The 27,169-nt window shown below is 51.1% G+C and overlaps 2 protein-coding genes across 4 annotated transcripts; one reads left to right on the top strand and one right to left on the bottom strand.

Annotated features, from left to right (window-relative positions):
* Positions 1-188: 188 nt before the first annotated feature.
* On the top strand, positions 189-13,365 carry Galr3 (galanin receptor 3). Of its 2 annotated transcripts, none has more exons than XM_006241972.4 (3): positions 189-3,937; positions 4,364-6,803; positions 11,223-13,365. In XM_006241972.4, exons 1-2 carry the CDS (start codon positions 3,579-3,581, stop codon positions 5,115-5,117), a joined length of 1,113 nt encoding a protein of 370 aa, XP_006242034.1. In that variant the 5' UTR covers positions 189-3,578; the 3' UTR covers positions 5,118-6,803; positions 11,223-13,365.
* Ankrd54 (ankyrin repeat domain 54) lies at positions 12,402-25,192 on the bottom strand. Of its 2 annotated transcripts, XM_006242012.5 has the most exons (9): positions 24,749-25,192; positions 22,952-22,999; positions 19,411-19,509; positions 17,286-17,357; positions 16,777-16,824; positions 16,572-16,696; positions 15,634-15,741; positions 15,150-15,220; positions 12,402-13,583 (listed from the first exon to the last, which is right to left on the bottom strand). In XM_006242012.5, the coding sequence occupies exons 1-9, from the start codon at positions 25,071-25,073 to the stop codon at positions 13,469-13,471; spliced, it is 1,011 nt and encodes a 336-aa protein (XP_006242074.1). In that variant the 5' UTR covers positions 25,074-25,192; the 3' UTR covers positions 12,402-13,468. The 2 variants fall into 2 exon arrangements, with proteins under 2 accessions (XP_006242074.1, NP_001020456.1); NM_001025285.2 differs by lacking the exon at positions 12,402-13,583 and having other exon boundaries at positions 14,203-15,220; positions 24,749-25,134.
* Positions 25,193-27,169: the final 1,977 nt, after the last annotated feature.

The following is a 27,169-nucleotide window of genomic DNA, read 5'->3' on the forward strand; positions in this document are numbered from 1 at the left end:
CGTCTGTTATGAAATACAAAGCGATGGTAGAGAGAGTAAGGGGGTCCCTGGAGGGCCCAGGCCAAGGTGTCCCCCTGAGAAATCACACCACACATCAGACCTAATATGAGAAAGTTTATTGTGGGGGAAGGGATTAGAGACCTGGAAAAGGGGTGGAGGCAGAGAAGGGGACGGGGAGGGGGGGGGACAGAAGGAGAAAGAGAGGCCAGCCAGGAACACATGGAAACAGAAAAAGAGAGAAGGAAGGACTGGGCTGAGGAGCTATCCTCTTTATAGGCTGCGGTTGCAGTTGGCAGGCTATGTCAGCAGGTAATGATGCAAGCTGTTGCTAGGGCGCTGGTGGGAGGAGCCTAGCGGAACTGTCTATAAACCAACAATGTCAAGAACAGAAACACCTGCAGGCCTCCGCTGCCAGCAGGTTGGGCACCTGATGCTAGGTATCCCAGCAGCAGCTTGATGTGTGTGTCCTGTGCAGGCTGACAGCTCATACCCAGGGACCAAAGAGCAGCCAGTAGGTGATGTGTGTGGCATACCAGCCAGGTCCAGAACACCAGGTCCGGGCCCACCCACACCTACATGAGGCTGTCATCCAGCCGCACAGCAGGAGAGCCACCTCCTGCAGCTCCCAGTCACTGCTGCTGGCACTGTCAGGAGGCACTTCCTGTAGCAGCTGCACCATGATGCCCCTAGTTGGCCGCGGTGTTACTCCATGCTGTCAAGGAGCATGGGGCTCAGCAAACCCTGCCGTCCAGAAGGGGTCATGGAAGGTACCCAGTAGGCACAGCATGTGATCCAGAGTGGGCACATAGCATTAGTCTCCAGGGCCCTGTGACAAACTGTAAGGCATTGGAAGACCAGCTGTGGATCAGCCTTAAGTCCTCATCTTGTTTATTCCAGGCTCCAGCTCTCAGGCCAAGTTGTCCTTGTTCTCTGTATCAAGCATGGGGTTAGGGTGGGGTGGGGGTTCAGGATGGAGGCTGGCAGGAGCAAGGGGATGAGGGGGTGGTAAAGACACCTTGAGGCTCCAGCCATTATGGTCCTGATCCATAACCAGACTCTCTGACTGACACACTTCCCTTCTCTCCTTCACAATTGTATCAGCCCAACCCTGCTGCTTCTAAGAACCCCCTACACTGGTACTTTGGAGCCCAACCCCAGCATGGAAGGAGGGGTTCCAAGGGGTGGGAAGAGGTCATGGAGTCCATCTGAGTCTGGGATTCAGGTATGGATATGTGGATCCCCACTTCTGGAAGTAAGTTTACTGCATAGACACCCATGATTTTAAAAAATTCACATTAAGTCTAGAGACCTACAAATGCCCTGTCCAGGGATCTGAAGAGCCTGGCTTTCTGATCATCTGCTCCAAAGGTTCTGAAGTTCAACTTTGTGGTCTGGGTCTGATTTCCTAATCACTTCAATCCAGTGAGTCTCTGGGGGATGGGGCTTGGTGACACTAGAGAGGCCCCTGAAACACTGGGAACCGCATAGGGGCTTCCCACAGGACTGATCTTGAAGAGCGTTCCCTAGATCTTCCAGTCCTGACTCTATGGAACACTCTTCTCTGATGTACCCTCCACTTTCAGTTCTAGAAGGATTCTTTACCCTTCTCAACCCTTGATACGGTTGCCCAATATCCAATCTCTTGGTTGCCAAGTTTACTGCCCCTTCCTCCCCAAGTGGCAGCTGCTCTACCCCTGGAAGCTTTTGGCCACAGACCACTCCCCCAAAGGTTCATGCCAACCATTCAGCAACATGTCCTAGCCTGGTTTGTGCCTGGGCAAGAGGCTCTCAGGTGAACTAAATGTACGTCCTCTTCTTTTCACCTCAACCTTAACAAACTTGTTACAAAATGGAAAGGCACAGGTCATGTTCTCCCTCCGGAACCTTCTCTAGGGCCCCCGTGGCTTTCAGGCTAAACCAAGGCCCGGTTTCCAGTAGATGAAGCTCTCTGAAACCAGCTTAGGGAATGAAACGGGTCTTTGGGGATTCACAGAAACTGAAGCTTGGGTTCATACCCGAAGTCCACAACAAAGAGCTTTTGGTCCTGGTTTCCCAGCCTCGGAAACTCGGAAACTCCGTTTAAAAGTAGAAATCCTGGGGTTGGGGATTTAGCTCAGTGGTAGAGCGCTTGCCTAGGAAGCGCAAGGCCCTGGGTTCGGTCCCCAGCTCCGAAAAAAGAACCAAAAAAAAAAAAAAAAAAGTAGAAATCCTTTCTGAGCTTAGATCAGAGTTCTACTTAGAGCCAGAGAAGCTCGGCACTAGGGGGAGGAGTCACAGGCCACAGAAGGTGGGAGGTGCCAGGAATGGGCTGAGCCCTGGGCATCATGGGGTTAACCACGAAGCCAATCTCATAGAGCGGAGATCAGTGGGTTACTGCCCGTGAAAGCGAGAATGAGGTAGCGACAACGCAGACAGGCAGAAAAGAGCCGGGCTGAAGAGCATGCCACCCCGGGGAAATCGGGGTCTGAGGAGGAGGTGGCCGGTCCACTCCGGAGCAGTAGGAGCAGTAGCGAGTGCCCACATCCAACTCAGGGGACTGCTGAGGGCAGGGGAGAGGAGAGGAGGGGCCTTGAAGATGAAGAGAGACAAATAGGAAGCAGAGGTGTACCTGCATGGAGGCGACCAAGGGCTGAATCAAGAAGCTCCAGCCTAGGCGTTCTACCCGGAAGAATGCAGGGGCCCAGTACCTAGGACTGAGGTGGGTTCCGCCTATGCTGGGCTTGGGGGTCTGCTGCATGCTGGTGCTGTGTAGGGGCAGATGTCCCCCTTCTTCCTTCCTCCCTGCCTCATCCCCTGCTCCTAAGTCATTCCATTGCTGCACTGGTCCTAGAGTACCAGGGGATCCACAGGTTAGAAACTGTGGGGATGAAACCCAGCAATGTGGAACCCAGACACATGCACTGGGACATATGTGAGCAGTTGGGAACCACCTGTTGCAGTCTTTCAGATGCGCATTCCAGCCTAGGAGTCAGGATCATGGCAGCCCGAGATCTGTCACTCATGTGTGATATTAGCCACTCGTGTCACCTCTCTAGGCCTCAGTTTCCCTATGTGCAGCGTGGAGGCAGTGACTCCTGCAGTCTTCCTGGCTCTGCTGCTGTAGTACTTTCTACTCTCGTAAGGAAGGACTCTCCAATGACTCAGGGGTGTCACTGGTGCGACCTGTCACCCCAAAAATGCCCCTAAATGCAAAGGTCTCTTCTGAGCTTCCAACGTGGTTGGGAAAAAAAAAACACACACACAGCCAGAGTTTATGTTGCGTCTCACTAGTTGCAGCTTTTTCGTCTTATTCTGCCTGTGTCTTCATGTGCCTTATAAATCCAGAACAACCCGAACACACACACACACACACACACACACACACACACACACACACACACACACACACACGTCACTGTGGCAGGTTCTTGCTCAAACGCTGACTTTGGTTTTGCTCTACCCTCTTCTATCCATCATGAACTTCTAGCCCAGATACCTGGTCAGATCCAGGCTGGAGGAACCAGGTCCCTGGGTCGAGTGCCTGGAGACCTGGCCTCCTGTCTAAAGACCCATTTTTCTCTCCCTCCTCTGATAGGAAGATGGCTGACATCCAGAACATTTCGCTGGACAGCCCAGGGAGCGTAGGGGCTGTGGCAGTGCCTGTGATCTTTGCCCTCATCTTCCTGTTGGGCATGGTGGGCAATGGGCTGGTGTTGGCTGTGCTACTGCAGCCTGGCCCAAGTGCCTGGCAGGAGCCAAGCAGTACCACAGATCTCTTCATCCTCAACTTGGCCGTGGCCGACCTTTGCTTCATCCTGTGCTGCGTGCCCTTCCAGGCAGCCATCTACACACTGGATGCCTGGCTCTTTGGGGCTTTCGTGTGCAAGACGGTACATCTGCTCATCTACCTCACCATGTATGCCAGCAGCTTCACCCTGGCGGCCGTCTCCCTGGACAGGTGAGCCATACCTGGGGCAGGCTGGAGAGGGACCTGGACAGACTCTTATTAGCTTGGAGTAGAGACTAGGGACCAGGCTTTGGTGGGAAGAAAGGAAGGCCTCAGTGGTACCTTCCAGCCTACAGTGTGAACTTCCGGAGGGCATTTCTGTGTCCCAAGTGTCAGCGCAGGGCCTGGTATAAATTTGAATTGTGTAGCAACAAAAGAAACTTTCAATGCATTTTTTCAGATGCTGAGGTCCCTATACCTGGCCCGCATTACCCTCACATCTGCTTCCATGCTCGAAATTCCTGAGATGATGAGTCTCTTTTAGCCCTCTTCTGGATGCCAGTCGAGGGGGTGGGATGGGAAAATTAAGGCAGGCACGGGGGGCCGGCTCTCGGGAGGCCCCGCCCCTGATCCCCCCCCGTCACCCCCCCCCCGCAGGTACCTGGCTGTGCGGCACCCACTGCGCTCCAGAGCCCTGCGCACCCCGCGCAACGCGCGCGCCGCCGTGGGGCTCGTGTGGCTGCTGGCGGCTCTCTTTTCCGCGCCCTACCTAAGCTACTACGGCACGGTGCGCTACGGCGCGCTCGAGCTCTGCGTGCCCGCTTGGGAGGACGCGCGGCGGCGCGCGCTGGACGTGGCCACCTTCGCCGCGGGCTACCTGCTGCCGGTGGCCGTGGTGAGCCTGGCCTACGGACGCACGCTATGTTTCCTATGGGCCGCCGTGGGTCCCGCGGGCGCGGCGGCAGCAGAGGCGCGCAGACGGGCGACCGGCCGGGCGGGACGCGCCATGCTGGCAGTGGCCGCGCTCTACGCGCTTTGCTGGGGCCCGCACCACGCGCTCATCCTCTGCTTCTGGTACGGCCGCTTCGCCTTCAGCCCGGCCACCTACGCCTGTCGCCTGGCCTCGCACTGCCTCGCCTACGCCAACTCCTGCCTTAACCCGCTCGTCTACTCGCTCGCCTCGCGCCACTTCCGCGCGCGCTTCCGCCGCCTGTGGCCCTGCGGCCGTCGCCGCCACCGCCACCACCACCGCGCTCATCGAGCCCTCCGTCGTGTCCAGCCGGCGTCTTCGGGCCCCGCCGGTTATCCCGGCGACGCCAGGCCTCGTGGTTGGAGTATGGAGCCCAGAGGGGATGCTCTGCGTGGTGGTGGAGAGACTAGACTAACCCTGTCCCCCAGGGGACCTCAATAACCCTGCCCGCTTGGACTCTGACGTCTGTCAGAATGCCACCAAGGAACATCTAGGGAACGGCAGTCTCGCCAGGCTCCACCAAAAAGCAGAGGCAAAGTTGCAGGGACACATAGGTGATTAAAATTGGTCCACCCAACTAGACACGGTCCCAAAGCAGGCAGCCTCAGCCCTATCCAGAGCCAGTCTGGCAGGACAACAGCCCATTCGCCTGGCGGTACCTTCCAAGCCCAGTTTGTTCTATCACCTCTGACTAGACCCTTTTGGTCCCAAGCTCTGAACTAACTTAAGTAATTCTGGGAAGAAGCAGCGGAGACTAATAGTCCAGGCTGATCTAGAACTGGCTATTATAGCCAAGGACGACCTTGAATTTCTGATCCTCCAGTTTATATGACCCAAGTGCTGGGATGATGAGTGCCCCAGACTCCTAGCTGGTTCAAGCAGGGAATAACAAATATCCCTTTAGCTCTTACTGTGTACCTCGCAGAATGCTAAGTTCCTTAGTAATCAAGGCGTTAAGGTAGATATGGTTAGCTTTCTTTTACACGCATAGAAATCAAGGGTCAGAGCAGTCACCTTGGGAATGTTTGGTAGAGGCTGGATCTAAATCTATGACTGTCTAACAGATTTATGCTCCGTGGCTGGCCTTTTTTTGTACCTTGAAGTTTCTTTGGTTTCCATTGGTTTATTTTTTTAAGCATTCATTTTTTTTTCCTAAAGATTTATTTATTTAGTATATGTAAGTACACTGTAGCTGTCTTCAGACACACCAGAAGAGGGCATCAGATCTCATTACAGATGGTTGTGAGCCACCATGTGGTTGCTGGGAATTGAACTCAGGACCTCTGGAAGAGCAGTCAGTGTTCTTAACCACTGAGCCATCTCTCCAGCCCTGTTTGTTCTTATGATGCTTTTTAGGGAATCCAAGCCTTTGTGAATGGTAGGCAAGTACTCTACCACTGAGCTATATCCCCAGCTTCAACTTGCAGCTCCTTGTCTGCACCCCACATCTGATTCCATGTTCTAGAAGCTTCAGAGCTCCTAGGTACCTTCCTTCAGAATTATCCTTCTGAGGCAGTGTGGCCAGTGGGCTTCCTGTATTCGTGTGGTCTTGGGTCAGTAGCCCAGATACCTTGTAGTATTCCCTGAGCTCTTTGGTATTCCTGGCTGACAAGAGACACTGAGCCTCACTTTGGCCCCAGCTGGCCTCCTATGGGCCTTGACTGCCTTACCCGCCCCACCCCCTTCCTCATACACAGCTGAGGAAGCCCTGGGGCTGTAGAAAAGACTAATTAACCAATAAATCAGCCTTGCTGGGTCCCAAGCTGCCGGCTTCTGCCCTCTCTTCCCACACGTCAATAATGTTGATTAGCTTTGTGGCTGAAGTCTGCACACCCTGACACACCTCCTGTCTGCTGGGTAGCACTCTGTGAAGGGCTCTCCCTATGAGGAGGCAGCTGCTTGCTGGTCATTATGACCTGCCACCTGCCACTGATCAGTCAGTAGTGAGAAGAAGCTGACATTAGCCAGGAAAGCAGCTGCTTCCAAGGCCCAGCCAGGCCCCACACCGGGCCTAGTGTCTTCTCCCACCGTTTCGCCAGGATTCCAGGCTCAGTGGGGTAGGGAGTGTGTCGTTACCTCTGAGTAGCACCCACAGTGGCTGACACTTCTGTGCCTCATCCAACACTGGTGAGCAAAGGGGAATGTCTCCATTGTCAGAAGAGACACCTTGGGCACAGGGAGGCAGGTTAACAGGAACCAGAGACAAACAGAAAGGAGAGCTGGATGGTAGTAGCATCATTTAAGCGGATGTGGAAAGAACCAGAGTGTTTACCAGCCCGAGTGAAATGTGGATCCCCACACTGGCATTTCTTTCCATCCATAAATAGGAATATCAGTCACAGAGGTCAGGCCTTGAAAATAGGCAAATATGTATCTCCATCCTCCGTTTTCATAAAGTTCCAGGAATCAACAAATGTATAAAGACAAACAACCGTTTGCTGTCTGCTGAGGTCCAGGGGTGGTGGACAGGTGAGAGTGCTACTAGGTGGTACTGAGTTTCTTCTGGGTTGGTCGATAGAGTGAATTACAGGCCAGCTAGGGTGTAGTGACAACAACAACAACAACAAAAAAACAAAAAACCAACCAAACCAAAAAAAACAAGAAACAAAAAACCTTAGCCTTGCTTATGTAGCAAGTTCAAAGCCAGCATGAGACCCCATCTCAAAAGGAAAAAAAAATGGTGGAAGGGAGGGAGTGGGCAGGAAAAATGACTCATCAGGTGGAGGAGCCTGACAACCCGTGTTTGGTTTCCCACAACCCACTCCTACGTGTGAAGACCTGACCTCCACATGTGTGTGGTGGCATGTATGAATATGAATGTACTCTCCCTACATACACACTCATACAGGCACATACCGTGTTCCTACAAGCGGGACGTTATGGTGCACGACTTGAGTTCCATCCCTCAGGAGACAGAAGCAGATTTCTGAATTTGAGGCTAGCCTGGTCTACATAGCAAGTATCAGGCCAGCCAGGGATAAACAGATCCTGCCTCAAAAGAAAAAGAAAAGCAAAAGTAAAGTAAAATTAGATCATTATAATTAGACCATCATCATACGGTGCAGCCCCTGGACATGCCAACAATGTTCCAGTGTGCAGATTATATTTCATAGATAAATTTGGAACATAACCAAGGTGCGTCTGGGACCCGCTCTACACCTCGGGGACACTTTCAGGGCAGCCCAGCATCGTCGGGGGTGTGTGTGTGTGTGTGTGCGCGCGCGCGCGCGTGTGTATGGAAGTGTGGCTCAGAAAACTGACAGAGACTGTTCAGATCTGCAGAAATGAACACAGACTACCTGGGCTGGCTTAGAGGAAGTGAGTCTAGTCGCCTGGTTGGGATGTTTCTCTGGCCCTCTGTAGGTGACCCAACCTTTGTGAACAGAGGGGAGGATGATTTGTGGAACCCTTCACAGCGGTCTGAGACTGTTCAGCTGGTAGAAGACCACTGGACAGCCAGGCCCCTAGCTGGTTCTCTGAGACCTGTGTTTGAAACAGGACTGTGGCTCAGATGCCACATGGAAGCCCAGGAAGTAGGCTACGATTGCCTGTGGATGGACACTTGTACTTGGTCCTCTTAGTTACCAGGGGAGAAAAGCCTGAGCCCTCACTGTCTTTCTTTTCTTTACCCACAAAACATTCACCCTAAGCCTGACTTGCAGAGAAGCCAAGGATGGACTGAGTTCATCTTGGCCCTGTCTACTGGGAAATACCGAGTTAACTCCCAGGAAAGGGACACCACAGAGACAAAAGTGTCATCCCAGCAGGGTCTGGCAGGGCAGGTCAGAAGCCGGTTACTGTGGAACCGAACAGAAGGTTCTCAAGTCCCATGTCTGTCTAGGCTATACAGGAAGTTCAAGGCCAGCCTGGTGATTTAGTGAGGCCTATCTCAAAAAGTAAGGAGAGACCAAGTCAGTGATGTCGTAATCTTTAATCTTAGCATTGGGGAGGCAGAGGCAGGAAGATCTCTGAGTGTTTGAGGCCAGCCTAGTCTACAGAGCAAGTTCCAGGAGAGCCAGGGGGTCCATGTCCACAAAGAAATCCTTCTCAAAACAAAAGAACAAAAAGTAGAAGAGCTAGGGCTACCATTTAGTGGGAGAGTGCTTGCACGTGTGTGTGTGTGTGTGTGTGTGTGTGTGTGTGTGTGTGTGTATTTATATGCATGAAGCCCTGAGTTCAATCCCCAGTACTGCCAGAAAGAGGCCCTAACGGAAGAACAGGCTGACCAGAAGTGACCCACAGAGGGAAGCTCCTGCCTTCTGGTCAGTGTAAACAAGGATTCCAGAGGGAACTTTAGACCGTGTGTGTGTGTGTGTGTGTGTGTGTGTGTGTGTGTGTGTGTGTGTCTGTGTCTGTGTCTGTGTCTGTGTGTATATCTATGTGTGTGTGTATCTGTGTCTCTGTGTGTGTATATCTATGTGTGTGTATCTCTGTGTGTATCTGTGTATGTCTGTGTGTGTATCTGTGTCTGTGTGTATATCTATGTGTGTGTGTATCTGTGTGTATGTCTGTATATCTGTGTGTGTATGTCTGTCTGTCTGTGTATGTGTGTGTGTGTGTGTGTGCGTGTGTGTGTGTGTGTGTGTTGTAAGCAAGAGGTCCTAATTGAGCAGCTCCCTGATCAACCTTACTTTCTCTCACTTAATCTGAAGCTCCCCACTTTGGCCAGAAAAATCCCTGGGTGCCTCTTGTCCCAGCTTCCTCTGCACTAGGATTACAGACTTATGGCTTTCCGTTTGTTTTGTTGACATAGACTCTTACTATGTAACCCTGACCAGCCTGGAATTCTGACCTGCCCCTGCCTCCTACATGCTGGGATTAAAGGCACATGAGGGTCAGCAGTGGCTTTTTACATGGTAGCTGGAGATCAAACTCAGGTCCTTATGTTTACAAACCTGAACTATCTCCTGGCTGCTGTTATAGGGCTCTGCTTTATGGCCTGGCTGACTTGGTGTAGCCCAGGCTACAGTTATTATGTAGCCCAGGCTAGCCCCAAAGTCACAGCAATTCTCCTTCCTCAGTCTCCTGAGGGGACACATAAAGACAGGGTCTTCTGAAGGAAGGCAACCCATAGGAGGCAATGTAAGGCAGTGAAAGCAACCATATACAGCTCACATGGCCTCCCCCAGGGAGAGCTCAGTGAGGACAACAGAGAATTCATCTCTCAGACAGACCAGGCTGGGCAAAACATGGTTTCCAGGAGGGAAAAGATGAAGTAGGGCTCCCTCTGGGGCATTACTCAGAAAGTTGCAGGGTTTCCATGTACAGCCTGGGAGCCCCAGTGAGGAGAGCCCTCAAGACCTGGACCTGAGCTAGGAAATGGTTTTTGGACAGACATGACAGGAAGATTGATGGCCTGCTGCTAGCTTTACTTGGCTGCCAGGACTCTGGGGTTTGTTTCTAGGACTAATGAAGTGCTCGAGCGAGCAGGTGGGTGCAATAAATAACTTGGTTAGGAGAAAACCACGTGTCCTGTGGAGCCCAAGGCAGACAGTGTGGGCTGGAGTGGAGTTTGAGTGAGGTCAGGTCACCTGAGCTGAGGGCCCAGCCACCTTTAAGTCAAGGCTGGGATAGCCTTACAGGGAAGAAGCTTTTCCTAGCTGGAACAAGGTTTGGATTCTGTAGCCCTTGCCTTCTTGTGGTCTCACTAGACCAAGCTGGCTTTGAATTCACAGAGGTCCACTTGTTTCTGCCTCCTGAGTGTTGGGATGAAAGGCGCCCCAGCTGGTACAAACTGTGTAAGGAGCAATGTGTAGCATTCACATTTGAGTACCTGCCGGGCACGGCAGGAGAGACAGACAGACTGTGAAGCCAGAAAAGGACCCATCAGTGTGGACCCCCAGAAAAGACTTCCTGGAGAAGCTTGTGCCCAAGGCCAGTCATTAAATGTGCATTCACTGTGGCACAAAGAGGAAGGCATGGAAGACCATTTGCAGGGGCCTGTGATGGCACAGGATGTCCTCAGGGAGGGAGGAAAGGTGCTGGGGACACATCATGAAGAAGGCTCTGGTTCTCCTCTCAAGACCGGATTCTTTCTGGGGGCACCTGTTCTGAAACCAGTGATTTGGTGAGGGTTCAGGAGCTCTTTGTGTCTGCCAACTCTGGTGGTAACTATGGTGGAAGAACCAAGGGAGGGACAGGGACAGGGACACTGGTCAGGCTGCTGAAAATCCAAGACAAAGACAGTGGAGACCTACCTAGTCAACCATGTTAAGGTTGACAACAGTTGTCATCAAGGTCGAGGAGGAAGAGAGGTACCTAGGCTTCTAGCTTGAGCCCTGGGGTGGCAGCGGGGACAACTAAGGGGACAGATTCAAAGGAAGGTGATGAGCTGGGGTGAGACGCATTTGACTACAGGATCTATGTGGGGGATGGTGGGGCATCATCAGGGAAATGGCCTGCTACCCCTGCCACGTTTTATATAGTTCTTGCCCTTGACTCTGGAACTTGTGTCTCATCTGGTTTGAAGAGAGAGTGAAACCAGAAAGGTTAAGTTTCTTGCTCTAGACCACAGAGCTCAGGTCGATCTGATTTGGTTTCATGCAGTCATACAAGTGGCAGGACGGAGCCGATTGACTCAGGGTGAGAAGAACGAGAACAGGTAAAGGAGGTGGTCTCCTTGAAGAAGAATGAGAACAGGTAAAGGAGGTGGTCTCCTTGAAGAAGAACGAGAACAGGTAAAGGAGGTGGTCTCCTTGAGCCCAACTCTAGGCCATTGGCAGGGCTGCCTGACCCTGGCTAAAGTGAGGGCTCTAGCGCAGACCCTCTCATCAGCCCCTCCTCCCGCCTTGGGCTGGCAGGGACAGCATCATCTATTAACTCTGAGGTGTGGACCTGGGGAAAAACCACCAATTAACTACCCCAGCTTTCCTGTTAATGAACATCGCCTCCTGGTGTAGGACTCATTTGTGAGTGGCTGCTGTAAGATGGTGGGAGGCCAGAGGCTGGGCTGAGAGTGGGTTAAAGAGGCTGAGACTGATTATGGAGACATCTGTCTGGCAACAAGCAAAGTGGCTTATTGTCAGGGTGAGGCTGGACGGGAAGGATGGTGCCAGGACGGGGGAGATGGGTACACTGAGGCTACCTCAGCATCCGGGGCTCTGGATGACTGTGGAGCTGGGGCATGCAGGCACCGGTCTCAGCCTCTGGGCAACTCGGAGCAGCAGTGTAGCTCGGGGAAAGGGGTGGGTTTCTTTTTTTTTTCTTTTCTTTTTTTTTCTTTTTTTTTTCCCGGAGCTGGGGACCGAACCCAGGGCCTTGTGCTTGCTAGGCAAGCGCTCTACCACTGAGCTAAATCCCCAACCCCAAGGGGTGGGTTTCAAATTCTGCTGAATCCCAGTTGGGAGCCCTCTGGGTAGAACTGGAGGTGTTTGAGCTGGGCCCCCACTCCAACTATGGTCCCCCACTATCCTATGGTCCTAGCCTAGCGCCTCCCTGGCCAAACCTACTTTCCTTTGTAGCCTACCCCTCACCCTTTGTGGAGTATCCTCCCCAAAGATCAGCCAGACTACCTAGGCTCCTGACCCCATGACCTCTGACCATTGTCTTAGTACCAGGTGTGCATCTTATCCACCATGTACACTGTACTGTGAACTCTGGCAAGGAAGAGTGTGAGGCCTCTGCTTCTGAGAACACTGATCAGTCAGACGGGCATTCACACAATGTGCCCGTCTAGCAAGCGCATCCCACAAGCACCACAAATACAGGGCTTTTGGAAGCCAGGCAGTGGGGAGAATGCTAGACTAGCATCCGACACTTTATTTCAATCAAGTCTGCAGGGGAGATGTATATACATAATGTGACAACTGCACATGTTGGCACACAGTAGGCACTCAACACATACCTCCACCCTCTGTGAGGACATGGATCGTGAAGAGGTTCTGGCTTCAGGCATGGTAGAAATAATGAGTCTGAGGTGGATCTAGCTGCCTGGGTGGGGGAACCTGGCAAACCTGTTTGTTCAGGTGTAGATGGCAGCAGGAGCAGGCCCACCTCAAACCTGTGAACATTCGTGGTCTGAGTAGTGCTCCATCATGACAGTTTGTGTTCAGAAGGAGTCGGGCCCAGGTGAAGCCACGAGCTTTCCTTCCGGCCCTGCACACATCGCCCTCCCCCACATCGGGGCCTCTCCAACAGCCAGCTCTAGAAGCCCAGAGGACTACTGCAGCTGTGTTCCTTCCTGCCCCGTGCCCAGCCCGGCGCCCAGGGCCCACTTGTGCTTTCTGACTCACTCAAGTGTCTGAGACAAGTCTCTGGCTGGCTCTTCAAACTGATTCAGGGCTATAGGAAATATTGTGGCTGGAAATAGGACAGGGAAGATTGTCTGGCCGCCTGACCAGTGTTGATGATTAACCTAGAAGCCAACTTCCTTTGGCAAGCCCTCCCTTCACTGTCTGCATAGCCACTGGGGGAGTTAGCAACAGATGCAGTGTGGGACCGAACCTGTGGTAACAGGGATTCAGGACCTCCTTGTTCCTGGAGGCCCAGGCTTCAGGAATTGATTGGTCCCTGTTTCCTGGAGATTCTGGGTTACATAGCTCTTCATATGCAAAGCAGAAGCCCAGTCAGGGGCAAGGAGTCCTTGGTGTGCCCGGCAGCCCAGAGGACCCTGGCAGCCCTTTATGCCTCTGCTGCCAGGGCACCAGAGCCGGATTTCCCAATTTCTCTTAGTGTGGATTTTTCCCCAGCATAGCAGTGCACGCGCCACACAAACCTTCCTCTGTTCTGGGGTTCCTGTCCCTTCCCTAACAGCCAGAGGGCTGGTAACTAGGCCTCAAGTCCTTCCAGGAGGTCTAGGGTGAGGAGCCCAGAGATGCAATGCCTGAGGAACTGGTTCCTTCAGTCCTGCCTCTGCTCGCTCTTGGTCTCCAGCCTGCCCAGGTCTCCAGCTCCTGCCCCAGTGGAGCCCTAAGAATAGAGAAAGATCAAGTGAGCCCCTAGGCCCCAAGAAGTCAGGGTCACCTGCAGAGTTGGTCACTCAGGCAGAGGAGAAAGTCTGCATCATACACCCAGCCCCTCCCTCTTGTCACTCAGCAGGGACAGCAGCTGCCCCTCCCCATCTTGAGGCCACTGAAGCACTTTGCCCTCCCAACCCTACCGACATAGATTTTGGGTTTTCTCTCACAAGGAGCTGGGGGTAGAAATTCTATCCAGTTCTTCCTCAGGGTCTGGGGAGTGGCTGAGTTTCAGCTCAATACCAAGCTGGGATTTGAAGAAAGGCCCTCCTTGGCTAGTAGCCAGGGCTTCCAGCTTGGAGAGAAAGTGGGGCAGTGCCAGGCTGGACATGGGCTGGGAGCCTAGAAGCCATTGGCCAAATCCCTGTCTGGAAGGAGGACCTCCTAGGTGAGGATGTGTCCCCCCCGTCCCCCCCTCCCCCCAGCCCAGGAATGTCTCCTTCATAGGCCAGACAGGTTCAATAGACTTGAGACCTCTGCAATGAATCTGGCCCCACTACTTCCTCAGTTCCTAGTGCCACAAGAAGCCACCACAAACCAAAACCAAAAATGAACCAAAAAACAACCACCAGTTCAACCAACAGACTTCTTTTCACAATTCTGGAGGCCAGAAACAAAAACATGTCCAGCTGAGCTCTGTCTGGTGCAGTTGTCAGCAGAGCCAGTCCCTGCTGGAGGCTCCGAGGGACCCACTGGCTGTCCTTAGCCAGCTCCTGGCTTCTTCCTCCATGACTCACGTCCACATGGCATAGGTCACCTCCGGCCTCCTCCCCAGGGCTACCTGGGGTGATATCCAGTCCACCTAGGTGATCCAGAATCTTCTCCCCACTAAAGACCTCTAGTTATATATCTGTATAGCCTCTTATCAAAACACCCAAGGCCTAGAGGATCCTGGGATAAGGACCTGGGCCCATGACCCACTATCAACCACTGATAAGTAGGCTGTGAAATGGACTCCCATGTGTAGTGTTCCAGTGACTGGGAGAGAAGGTGTTACAGATCTTTCTTTGGGCTAAAAAGGGTCCTTCCTAATCTTATGAAGGCCTAAGCTTGAGCAATGTCCCTCTTCTGCTCAGAGACACCCCACAGTGCAGTGTTTCCTTGAAAGTCAGGAGCAGGGCTAAACTGAAGTGCTGGTGTAAGGAGCAGGGCGAGCTTAGAGAACAGAGCAGCCCTGGTGGCCTCAGAGCGGCCTACCCAAAGCCAGGTGGAGGTAATGGAAATCCACGGCTGGGAAGAGAGAGGGCTCTGAGGTGGGCTGAGGGACAGGGAGGCCACAGGAGGAGTGGTGTCTGCTAGGACAGCACGTGTGGGCCTGGAGTGTGGCTACAGAGCTGGTATTATGCAGCAGGAGCAGGGGCTGTGGTCCTGACCCAGGGAGATGTTGCACATTGTCAGTTCTGTCCTCAGCATCTCAGGGCAAGGGCAAAGTGGAACTCCAGATCCCTTGGGCTTTCCCTGTAGCATGTGCAGAGGGCAGGAGTGCGGCGGTAAAGCAAGAAGCAGCCTTCCTTGCTACCTCTTCTCCATACTCTGCATCTGCAGACTGAGGGAGGTGAAGCTGGCCAAGAGGTCCGTCACTTCATCCACCTGCAGGGAGACAGTCAGGTTGAACCAGGGGTATCACAATGGGCACTGAACATGGGCACTGCCACTCTTCAGGGCATGCAAATGCTTCCCCTCCATGGTATTTCAATGAGCAGGATGGGGGTTTGAGACCTTTGTGTTGTGCTCAGCAGAGTCCCTGACCAGTGAAGGGCCCTGTCACCCTTTCTCTCTGACTATGGGTTCATCCTAGACATCACGTGGTCTGGTACTGCCCCCAAGAGCAGACCTGAGCACACACCAGCCACTTCAGCTTCAAGGACATAGACAGAGGCTGTGAGGGGCTATGGTAGTAGCAATACCCTAGGTCCCATCTTTTTTTGATACATGGGTCTGGCTGCATTGGAGCAGAGCTGGACTGGCTGAGGCTATTGCTTGGTCCTGTGGCTGAAGCTCACCTGTTCTTTGGTACTTGTCATCTGGAGGCGGGTACAGAGGTCATCTAGCCGTTCACGCTGTTCATGTCGCCCCAAGCGCTCCAGGTACTCCCGTAGCATGTGGATGATCTGGAAGGAGATAGGAAGTCACAGGCTAGGAGGCAGGCACAGGCAAGTTGCTACTATTAACATAAGCACTGGGAGTTGGTTCTAACGCTTTGTCTATTTCATCTCCTGACAGCCAAGCTTCCACTGAGGGTCCCTGCCCCAGCTGGCTTAGATTGATAGTAAAGATTTGCCATGCAGCCAATGGCTGGGCAGGGAGACAGGGAGGGACTTTTAGACTGCTGCATGGCCAAGGGATCCAGAGAGAGGGAAGGAGGAGGAGAATCACCATGACCTGGAGGGAGAAGGATTAGATCTAAGAGCTACAGTAGAAAATTCATCCAGCAATGTAGGTGGAAAGGGAAAATGCCCCTATAGGGGGGGCTGGCCAGAAGGTAATGGGGCAGCAAAGATAAAACAGATTTAGAAAGTGTTGGTGGGGGGCTGGGGATTTAGCTCAGTGGTAGAGCGTTTACCTAGGAGGCGCAAGGCCCTGGGTTCGGTCCCCAGCTCCAAAAAAAAGAACCCCCCCCCCCAAAAAAAGAAAGTGTTTGTGGGGAAGATTAGAAATGCCCACCCATTGAGCTAGTCAAGGCATATCCAAATTAGCTGGTGTGTGCGTGTGTGTGTGTGTGTGTGTGTGTGTGTGTGTGTGTGTGTCTGTATTTGCAAATGCAGAGAGTTCTTGGGTGGGTGTATCATGAGACTGATCCCCCCTGGGAGTCAAAGTGGTTTAACTAACTCACTACTATACATAACAGAGAAGGGATGTTGGGGTTGGTAAGATCAGGAGCCCTAGGCCAGAGGCAGGCAGTCTGGTAAGCATGGTACCCATCCGAGGAGGACTCACTCACCTGCTTCACCTCTAGGCGGACGGCTTCCAGGCACTGAGAATGACCCTCCTGCAGGATGTTCAGTTTCGACTTGGCCAGGTGTAGGGGCGTGCGGCCAGCTCTGTCTAGGGCATCTACACGGGCCCCTGTGGGGATAGGCAGAGGAAGCATGCTGGGGAGGAGATGGAGAAAAGGGCAGGAGACTGGGAAGGGGTCCCCCACATACCTCCTCGAAGCAGTGTGGTGATGACAGGAACATGGTTGGTGCAGGCCGCTGTGAAAGAAAAGTGATGTAAGAACCAGGACTGTGGGGATCAAGGGAAGAAAAGCTGAGTCCTGAGTGTGGCTGTGCTGTGTTACCTCCTGAGACAGTGTCGCCAGGGCAGTATGCCCTATTGAGTAGGGCTTAGATCAAGTCCAGTTTACCCTGTTTAGCTGGGGAAACTGAGGCATGGAGCTGAGACTCACTGTAATTGTTGGGGTGAATCAACAGCAAGGCTGGGGCAGCCAAAGGGCTCACAACCCACTTCCTAGCAGAGCTGTGTGCAGCCAGTCCAGGGTGCACAGCAGTCCTGCCAGGTGCACAGTCTCCTGGGAATGGATGGTCCGTGGGACAGAGGCTGTGGGAAGTGCATACTTGTGGTGCAGGCCCTGCCAGAATGCTAGGGGATCCTGCTGGGAGCCTCCTGAAACCTAAGCTTTACATGCTAGAAGTCTAGCTTGTGGTGGACTTACCCAGGTGCAATGGGGTGTTGCCCAGACCATCCTGTTGGTTGGGGTCGGCCCCATGGTCCAGGAGAAGCTGCACTGAAGACAGAAAACACCACAATATACTGTTAGAGGTTTCCTCCAACTAATCCTCACCCAGAGCCAGCAGAGGTCTGTTTGGAGTGTGGAGAAAAGTAGAAACCGTCTGGTCTCTCCCTGTCCTGCCACTAGTGTCACCTAGCCATATAGGCCTTGGATGACCCCACTCCTCAGGGATAGACCTCATCTTATCACTTCCAACGACAGGGCCACCTATAACAAATACCAGGCTGAAGACCGTCATGTCCTTTTATTTGGGGCTCAGAGCAGTCACTTTGCCAACCTGTATCTGTAGGAACACACTTGTAGATGTCCCTAAGTTTGCAGATGAGATCAGGGTGTTCAGTAGTAACTGGGACATCAGAGGTCAGAGGTTAGGAGTCAGAGGTTGGTCTCATTGCTGACTATGCCTTTCTGTCTTCAAAGAAACCAGCAATCTCTACTTCAGTGGAATGCAGAATCCAGACATGGCTCCCCATGTTGTGGCGTGCATTAAATAACTTACTTGATCTACAGGGTGCAGGACCCAAGGGTCAGGAACCAAGGACTCTAGGAGGGTCTCTTGGCCTCTCAGTCCTATCTGACTGAGGAGAGGTCTCCTAAATGTATTTCCTATTCCCCTGCAGTGTCTAGGCGACAATAGACGATGCTGCACTCTGGGAACTATCTTCCTTCTTTAGCAGCCTTAGGCTGCCTCATGGTGACAGAGCTTGCCAGTCACCAGCTAGAATCACCCTGGTTAACAACCAACATTGTACAGGGAGGCCAGGCTAAGTTTCACAAAAGAACACAAGCTAATTCCAGAGGGACTGATCATAGATTAATTGTAACAGTCACCTTTCTAGAAGGAAATAGGAGGCTATCTTTGTGGGGTAGGCAAAGATTTGTAAAGAGTCATACACAGAAAAAACCCACTAACCATAGGAAAGGGGCAGCACGGAGACATATCTGGGCCTGGTGGCTCAGGTTTGTGATTCTAGCTCTTCAGGGGTCTGAGGCTAGAAGGTTTCAAGTTCAAGGCCTACCAGGGTTGTAGCATGAACTCAAGGCCAGTTTGGGCAACTTACTTAGATTCTTTCTTAAAATAAAAAGGAAAGCTGGGTGGTGGTGGCACACAGCTTTAATACCAGCACTCAGTAGGTAGAGGCAGGCAGATCCCTGATTTCAAGGCCAGCCTGGTCTACAGAGTGAGTTTCAGGACAGCCAGGTACACAGAGAAACCCGGTCTTGAAAAACCAAACCAAACCAAACCAAAAGAGGGCTAGTGTGGTATATTTGCTTGGCCCATGGAGTGGCACTGTTAGGAGGTGTGGCCTTGTTGGAGAAAGTGTGTCATCTAGGGGATGGGCTTTGAGACCCTCCTCCTAGTTGCCTATAAGTCAGTCTTCTAGCTGCTTTCAGAACAGGATGCAGAACTCTCAGCTCTGCCTGCCCCATGCCTGCCTGGACACTGCCAGGTTTCCTGTCATGATGATAATGGACTGAATCTCTAAGCCAGCCCCAAGTTTTATGTCCTTTGTAAGAGTTGCCTTGGTCATGGTGTCTCTTCACAGCAGTGCAAACCCTAAGAGGGCCAGGGATGTAGCTTAGTGGCAGAGCACTTGCTAACATGACTGAAGCCCCTGGGTTCAATCTCCAGAACCACAAAAAGAAAGAAAAAATGGATGGCCCAGGTTTGTGGACTCCTAGCATTCTGGAGGCAGAGGCAGGGGGATTAGTTATTCTAAGCAATACAGGAAGTCTGATAGCCTGGACTACATGAGACCCCATTTCAAACATACAAATACAAACACACACACACACACACACACACACACACACACACACACACACACACACTGTGTTCATTCAGCAAGGCCCTCTGTTTATTAAATGACTACTTGCCAAGCCTGCCACGGTGGGACACATCTGTAATCCTAGCACTGAGGATTCCCTTCACAAGCCCTCCTTATTCCAAACCCCGGGTGCCCTGAGGCATGCAGACAGCAATTCCTTCCCCACTGCTTAGAAACTGTTGCTGCCTTTGACCAGCTCCTGTTGCTCCAGAACTCACCAATCTGGTCATTGCCATTGCAGGAAGCAAAATGGAGGGCTGTTCGGCCTTTGTCATCAGCTGCGCAGGGATCCGCACCATCTTCCAGAAGCTGCTGCACTGACAACCACGATGGGGGAGGGAGGAGAAGGGTGACAGAGCAGGCGTGTTAGCTATGCTGCAGTCCCAAGGGATGGACGATACTCGAGGGCCCCTCCAGATGAGCCATCCGTAGTTCACAGGAAAGTTGGTCCCTCCTGGATGCTGGCCCTCTAGAGACTTCTAGCCCTGTGAGGAACTCTCTTATTGCAATGGCCATGGATTCTGTGTTTAAGCTATGTTTCTAGGGAGAGGATAGGATGTCAGAAGGGACTCTCTATCCCCATGGTAGGACTGAAGAGTCACAGAAATTCTGGTATAGGCTGTGGTCCCATCTCTGTGTCTCTGCATAGATATATATGCATTCCAGCTAGACACAGCTGCCCAAGCTGCTAGCTGGTATTTACTTGGTTCTCAAGAAGTAGCACTTTGAAAGAGGAGGAGAAGCAGCCGCTCTTTGAAGAGGAGAGAGTACAAGCCCCAGGGACATACAAAATCCCAGGCGAAGCTAAGCAAGGAAGAACTGAACAGCCCCCAATGTGAGGCAGTGGCAGGGTTGGGCTGAGAACAGGCATGAAGGCCTGGACTTGCAAAGCAGCCACCAGAAAACCAGGGCGTCTCTGCCTTGCCTATCAGCAGCGCTGCTGTGATGGGATAATAGATGTGGTATTCCATCCCTGACAGCGCCAGGCCCTGTAAAGGGGAAGACATTATACACTAATGACCATGTCCACGCAAGTGAGGAAAATTGCTGCCAGTCACTTTTGTCAATGCAAGTGGAGAAAATTGCTGCCAGTCACTTTTGAGTCAGTGACATTATAGGCTTTTTTCCCGGGAACCCATCAAGGGTCTGAGTCCTTGCAGCCAAAAGAAGAATTGCTTCCGGTCCACGTGGCTCTCCCAAGCTGAGTCAGCCCCTTCTTTTCTCTCCCACACCTCTCCCCTGTTCATCCTGTTCCTGAACAGCAAAAGACTGTGCTCCTCACTGTACAGTGTGCTCAGAGTTCTGGCCGGGCATCAGCCTCACAGTAACCCAGCGAGGTGTCATAGACCAGGACACTTTGCCCAGTGAGACAGCTTAAGGTTCAGAGGTCACACTGACCCAGGAGACAAGAAGCAAAGTGTATGACTGCTGTTTTGTGTTCACTCTGGGTTTTGACCTGGTTCCTCCTCAGCTATTTCACAGGCTAGAGCTTTGGTATGCGGCAGTGCCCTGTAAGTGCCTGCTCAGGTAGTGCTGGTGACTGGCTAGCTGGGTGTGGTGGCACGCTCCTGTGACCACAGCACTCTGGAGACAGAGGCTGGGGAATCACACGTTCAGGGCTAAATTCAAACCCACTAGCCCGAACCCTATTCTCCTGCCTCATACTAGAGACAGTTTAAAATTTTTTTAAAAGGGCCTGAGTGGAGAGGAAGGCTCAGGAGCTAAAGAGCCTTGTCATCAAGACTGATGAGCTAACTTCAATCACACAGGGTAAAGGAGGGACTAGGTCCCCACAGTTGTCCTGTGACATCCACTAGCGCACCATGGCACCTGCTTCCCCAAAGAAGAAACATTAAAAAATGTCTTTAAAAAAAAAAAAAAACTTTCTAAGGTGATGTTCGAACATCTTAAAACATTAAATTTCACGGCACACAGATCAAGCTGAGATTGCCCAGGTCCTGCGCCTGTTGACCACTGATGCACCAAAGGTAAGGGGACCATCAGGAAGCAGGTTCCTGAGGTAACCCCGCGCCCCCCATGCCTGCTGGAAGTGGGCTCCCGTAACCATGGGTCTGCATCAGTGTTGACAGCTTATATGTTCATAGTGTGTGCAAGTGCACATGCCTATGGTATGCACGCAGAGGACATCGGCCATGTATCACTTACCATCTTGTAACACAAGACCTCTCTCACTGAACCTGCAGCTCCCTGTTGCAGCTCAGATGCTGTCCATCAAACTCCTAGGACCCACCTGTCTCCAGTCACTAAGACTGGGGTTACAGTGACATGGAGCCATAACTGACTTTACTTGCATAGGTCCTGGGGATTTGAACTCAGGTCCTATTGCTTTTACAGCAAGTGTTCTCACCCACTGAGCCATTCCCCCAGGCCAATCCTATTATTTTTATCTCCCTCTCTACCCCAGGCTGTTTTAGAGTTTGTTGTGCAGACCGGACTGGCCATAATTTGTGATCTGACTACCTCTGTCTCCCAGAGCTAGGAATGAAGGCACACTCCACCACCCTGAGGATAGAAATAATCTGAGGACTAGAAGATCTGAAATCACGAGCCAAAAAGAAAGCTCCCTCCTTAGGTGCTATTTTTCTTTTTTTTTTTCCTCTTTTTTTTTTTTTTTTTTTTTTTGGTTCTTTTTTTCGGAGCTGGGGACCAAACCCAGGGCCTTGCGCTTCCTAGGCAAGCGCACTACCACTGAGCTAAATCCCCAACCCAGGTGCTATTTTTCTAAATGGTCTATGATGGAGGTCTGACAATACAACAGGCACAGTAAACTAGCACCCTGTTTCCCCCTACACGAGGAGGGCATTGTCAGCAGGTTAAATCCTTATTATTATTTTTTTTTAAATATACTTATTTTATTTATATGACTACACTGTCCCTATCTTCAGACACACCAGAAGAGGGCATCAGATCTCATTACAGATGGTTGTGAGCCACCATGTGGTTGCAGGGAATTGAAATCAGAACCTCTGGAAGAGCAGTCTGTGCTCTTAACCACTGGGCCATCTGTCTAGCCCCAAATCCTTGTTATCATCATCATCATCAGTAGTAGTAGTAGAAGTAGAAGTAGAAGGAGGAGAAGTATTTGTTCTAGAAGCAGTCCTTGTACCTCTGATGCTCTACCTCAGTTAGGAAACACTTAGAAGCATCAGTAGAAAGCCAACCTCAGTGTCTTGAAGGGAGCCCCACCCATGTTTGCCAGGCGCCCTGCTAATAAGAAATCTAAAACAGCACTCAGGAGACAGGCAGATCTTTGAGTTTGAGGCCAGCCTGGTCTACAGAGTGAGTTTCAGGACAGCCAGGGCTGCATAAATAGATCCTATCTTGGGAAAACAAAACAAAACCAAAAAACTCATCTAAGGACCAGCTACTGAGTAGCCAGGGTTGCCACCTGCCAGTCAAGGTGGAATGTTCACTCCTGGGAGCCACGAATTCCAAAGAGCCACTTGCTCTTTGCTGAGGGATATGCTGAGTCCCACGGGGGAGGTGGGGGTGGGAGACAAGCAGACAGACATGGTTGCTAGAATCAGGAAACACACAGCATGATAAGCACTATGACACCAGGAAAACTCCGGGTAACAGAAGAGCATGGTGAGGGAGTTTTGCACAGTGACTTCAGAGCAAGGAGTAAATAGAGCAAGCCTGCTCCAAGGGAGTGAGGATGAGCTGGTGGACGGCCCAGGACAGAGTGCTTGGCTCTTTCCTTCCCCTCAGCCCATAGGCCCACCTGGGTACACTCACCTGTTTCTATGTCATTGGCATTAGCTGAGTCCCTCAGCCTCTTCAGAGCTATAAAGAGAGAAGTGACAGTTAAAAAAAAAAGGGGGGGGGGGTTGGGGATTTAGCTCAGTGGTAGAGCGCTTACCTAGGAAGCGCAAGGCCCTGAGTTCCAGTCCCCAGCTCCGAAAAAAAGAACCAAAAAAAAAAAAAAAAAAAAAAACCAGAACCAAATAGGAGGTGCACGGTTCCCTAGCTTTTCCTCATCCCCCACCTTTAGTCATGGCAGTCCTGAAGCACAGGTGTCAGGATAGAAACCACTGGCCTGGCAATAAGGAGAAATTGGCAGGGCCACAGTTGGAGAGGCCACTTTCTGCAGCAAATCTGACTTCTGGAGCCAAATCTAATTTCTGCCACTTGTGGTAGCTGGTGACCTTGAGCAAGCCAGTTACTTATCCTGGGCCTCAGCCTGTTATCTATAAAACATGGCTGAATTGTCTTGCCAGCTCTAAGCTGTTACAAAGAAAATTGAGATTAATTTTTTAAGAGAGAAAGAATGAGAGGGTTTATTTAGCTCTTTGTGACCTAATCACATTCAACCTCTTACTATGTGACTTCAAAGCGGGTCACTCCCAAATGACTTAGCAAACTTTCTAATTCCTAAACAGAAACTTTCCCCCTTTCAAAGGCATCGCCTGTTTTTCAGAAGGACCAGGAAGCAATGCCTTAGTTGTTAGAGAATGGTCCAAAAAGTTGCAAACGAGATATAACAATTGCACACATCCATAGACCACTGTTTTGTTTTCTTTTAAATATTCTTTTCTATTTTTTTTATAACACCAGCATACTGGATCAAACGCTGTTAGGTGTGAAAAAGAGACCTTAAAACCTTTCATTCTGGGGCTGGGGATTTAGCTCAGTGGTAGAGTGCTTACCTAGGAAGCGCAAGGCCCTGGGTTCGGTCCCCAGCTCCGAAAAAAAGAAAAAAAAACAAAAACCTTTCCATTCTTAATTCTTCTGCACCCCATTTTCCAATATAACAGACATACTAAGGCAGTCTGGCTGACCTGTTTGCTATGTGACTTCGAATCAGAATAACTAAATGGTAATCACTGTAATTGTCAGCCAATAAATATGTAAGCTTTAGGGATGTTGGGATGGCTCGCTGGGAAAAGATGCTTGCTACAAGGCCTGACCTCCTGAGTGGAATTGCCAGGACTCACACTGTGGACCTGGAACTTGCTACTTAGAGCAGGCTGGCCTTGAACTCACAGGGATCTCCCTGCCTCTGCTTCCTGAGTGCTGGAGTTACACACGTGCACTGCCACATCTGGCTGTTTTTCTTGCTTACAGTAAAGTCTTTATAAGTCACTTTTCATGGGTCACAATGTAACTCTGAATGTGTATCAAACAAGTGTTTGGCCCTTCGTTAAGGTAGAACATACGTTGAGACCCTTGCCTAACTTTTGAGAACCTTGCCTAACTTCTTTTAATCCCTGAATAAGGCTGGTAGTGTACCCATCCTACAATCAGAAAATCGAGGCCACAAGTGACTATAGTGCCTAAGTAAGGGTCCAGTGTGAAGCAGTCTGATTCAGACCTGTGCCTTCACACAAGTTGGTGCAGCGTGGACACTGGCTCTGGGCTACCGTCTCTACTAATAAAAGTATTCTCCATTGTCCCACATTATTGTCTAATAACCACCCTCGGGAGTGTAAAGTTTTTATTCAGGGATGAACAAGTGGATGAAGTCACAGTCCTCTGCAGCTCGAACTACTGCGATCACACACGAGCGACCCCAGGGTCCCTGACTTAGCTCACCGTGCACCTCTTTGCCGGTGGGCCCGAGCCGTCGGTGGGGCCTGGCTGCACGCCTCAGCCGCCCGGCGGGAATCTTGCAACGCAGTTCGTCGCGAGGCTCGACGTCCTGCTGCCACAGGACTTGGAGGTAGCGCAGCGGGGACTGGGCCCTGCCCACCGCCCGACCCGGGAGGCCTGCGCCGCTGCCCAGTGCAGCGCCGAGGTCCGCAAAGGAGAACAGGCCTCCGGCTTCCGCCAGAGGCTCCGGCGCCACCGCGCACTCGCCCTCGGAGCTCGAGCGGCCGGATCGCGACTCGTCCTCCGCGCCCCCGCCGGTGGCTGCCATGGCAACGGCTAGGCGCGGGTCTGGCAGCGCCAGCCTCGTTCCGAACCGACCAACGGACCCGCTTCCCTCCAGGAGAAGCCTCGCTGTCAGGGAACGGGCGGGCGGGGCCTGCAACCACGGCAACAGAGTGCGGGAGGGCCGGACCGCGCCAGAGCGTCGGACCAATCAGAGTTCGCAGAGCCTGCATAGCACACCCAATCAGGTAAGGAAGGCAGACTACAAGGAGAACACTGGTTTTCACTAGTGTGAATGGCGGTAATATGAACCAATCACAAATTAGGATTGTTTTTTCACTAAGCGGTGTAGCTACCGGAGCCAATAAAATAGCTGAGTTCAGGACACCCCTTTCTTCCTTTTCTTCCTGTGGTAGCTCCGAAAAGAAGACTGGCAAGTGCTTTAGCCAATCAATGTAAGATGGTTTCCAGCCAATCAGAAAGGAAAGTGAAAAAACCCCCGAACTCTGTTCTGGAGTAGGTGTGTTTTGACTCAATGAACTTTAAAAAAAGAAAAAGAAAAAAAAAAAAAAATCCAGACACACTATGATTTGAAGATCATCACGAAGTAGGCGATAATATCTTCTAACGTAATAGATTTTGCTTCATCGAGTTCTCTTGCCCTCCTCGGGGATCATTGCTTTAACAAAAAATTATAGTCTATGGAACCCTGCAGTAGGCAGATTAGGGAAGAGCAATTAATTCCTCAGTCTTGAAAGTCCTTTGGATCACTGACCTGAATTTGACCCAAGGGAGGTGCAAGTACACACACACACACACACACACACACACACACACACGCCACAAGTCATTAATATTCATCAGTTAATAAATTAAATAGAGAGGCTGGAGAGATGGTTCAGAGATTAAGAGCATTGGCTGCTCTTCCAGAGATCCTGAGTTCAAATCCCAGCAACTACATGGTGGCTCACAACCATCTGTAATGAGATCTGGTGCCCTCTTCTGGCTCGTAGGTATACATGCAGGCAGTAATAACTAAATCTTTAAAAAAAAATTTTTTTTTTTAAAATAGAAAACACCTGCGAGGCCAAATAAACACCTGTAGCACTACCTTGTACTAATTAAAGGACTTGTGTTCTAGTCTACCTACCCGAAGTTGGTGATTTGAGGGCAACTTCTTGGAGTGGTCTTTCAGACTTCAAAGGATTGGTTTCTCCCTGTAGCCCTGGCTGTACTGAAACTCATTGTGTAGACAAGGCTGTCCTCGAACTCAGAGGTCCACCTGCCTCTGCCTCCTGAGTGCTGGGATTTTAGGTAGATAGATGGATTGATGGATCGATGGGTAGATATTTCTTTCTTTTCTTTTTTTCTTTTGGTTTTCTGAAACAATGTTTCTAAGTGCAGCTTGGCCGAGTCAGAACTTGCTCTGTCAATCAGGCTGGCCCCCCAACTTACAGAGATTCAACTGCCTTTGTTTTCCTAAAAATTATTTTTAATATTTTTTTTCCGGAGCTGGGGACCGAACCCAGGGCCTTGTGCTTGCTAGGCAAGCACTCTACCACTGAGCTAAATCCCCAACCCCCAAAATTATTATTTTTTTTTTTTGATTCTTTTTTTCGGAGCTGGGGACCGAACCCAGGGCCTTGCGCTTCCTAGGTAAGCGCTCTACCACTGAGCTAAATCCCCAGCCCCCCCAAAATTATTTTTAATTGAAAAACTTTGCATACAATATATTTTGGGGTTGGGGATTTAGCTCAGTGGTAGAGCGCTTGCCTAGCAGGTGCAAGGCCCTGGGTTCGGTCCCCAACTCTGAAAAAAAGAAAAGAAAAAAAAAATAGATTTTGATCATGCTTTTCTCTTCTCCCAACTCCTTCCAAACCCTCTACACCTCCTTACTCACCCACTTTCATGCCCTTTCTTTCTCTTATCAAAAACAAAATAACAGCAAAATACACACACAACAACAACAACAACAACTGCACAAAAATAGTAAAGGACCAATGATACAAAAATGCCCAAACAATGTAATAGAAAACAAAAGTTTGTAAAAACAGGTTCAATTTATTTTCTGTTGGTCAATCACTCCAGCGTAGGGGGCCCACACAGAAATATAGTTTATGTACCCCTGAGACGTCACTCAAG

Source organism: Rattus norvegicus, chromosome 7 (assembly GCF_036323735.1).
Source record: "Rattus norvegicus strain BN/NHsdMcwi chromosome 7, GRCr8, whole genome shotgun sequence".
Taxonomy (NCBI): domain Eukaryota; kingdom Metazoa; phylum Chordata; class Mammalia; order Rodentia; family Muridae; genus Rattus; species Rattus norvegicus.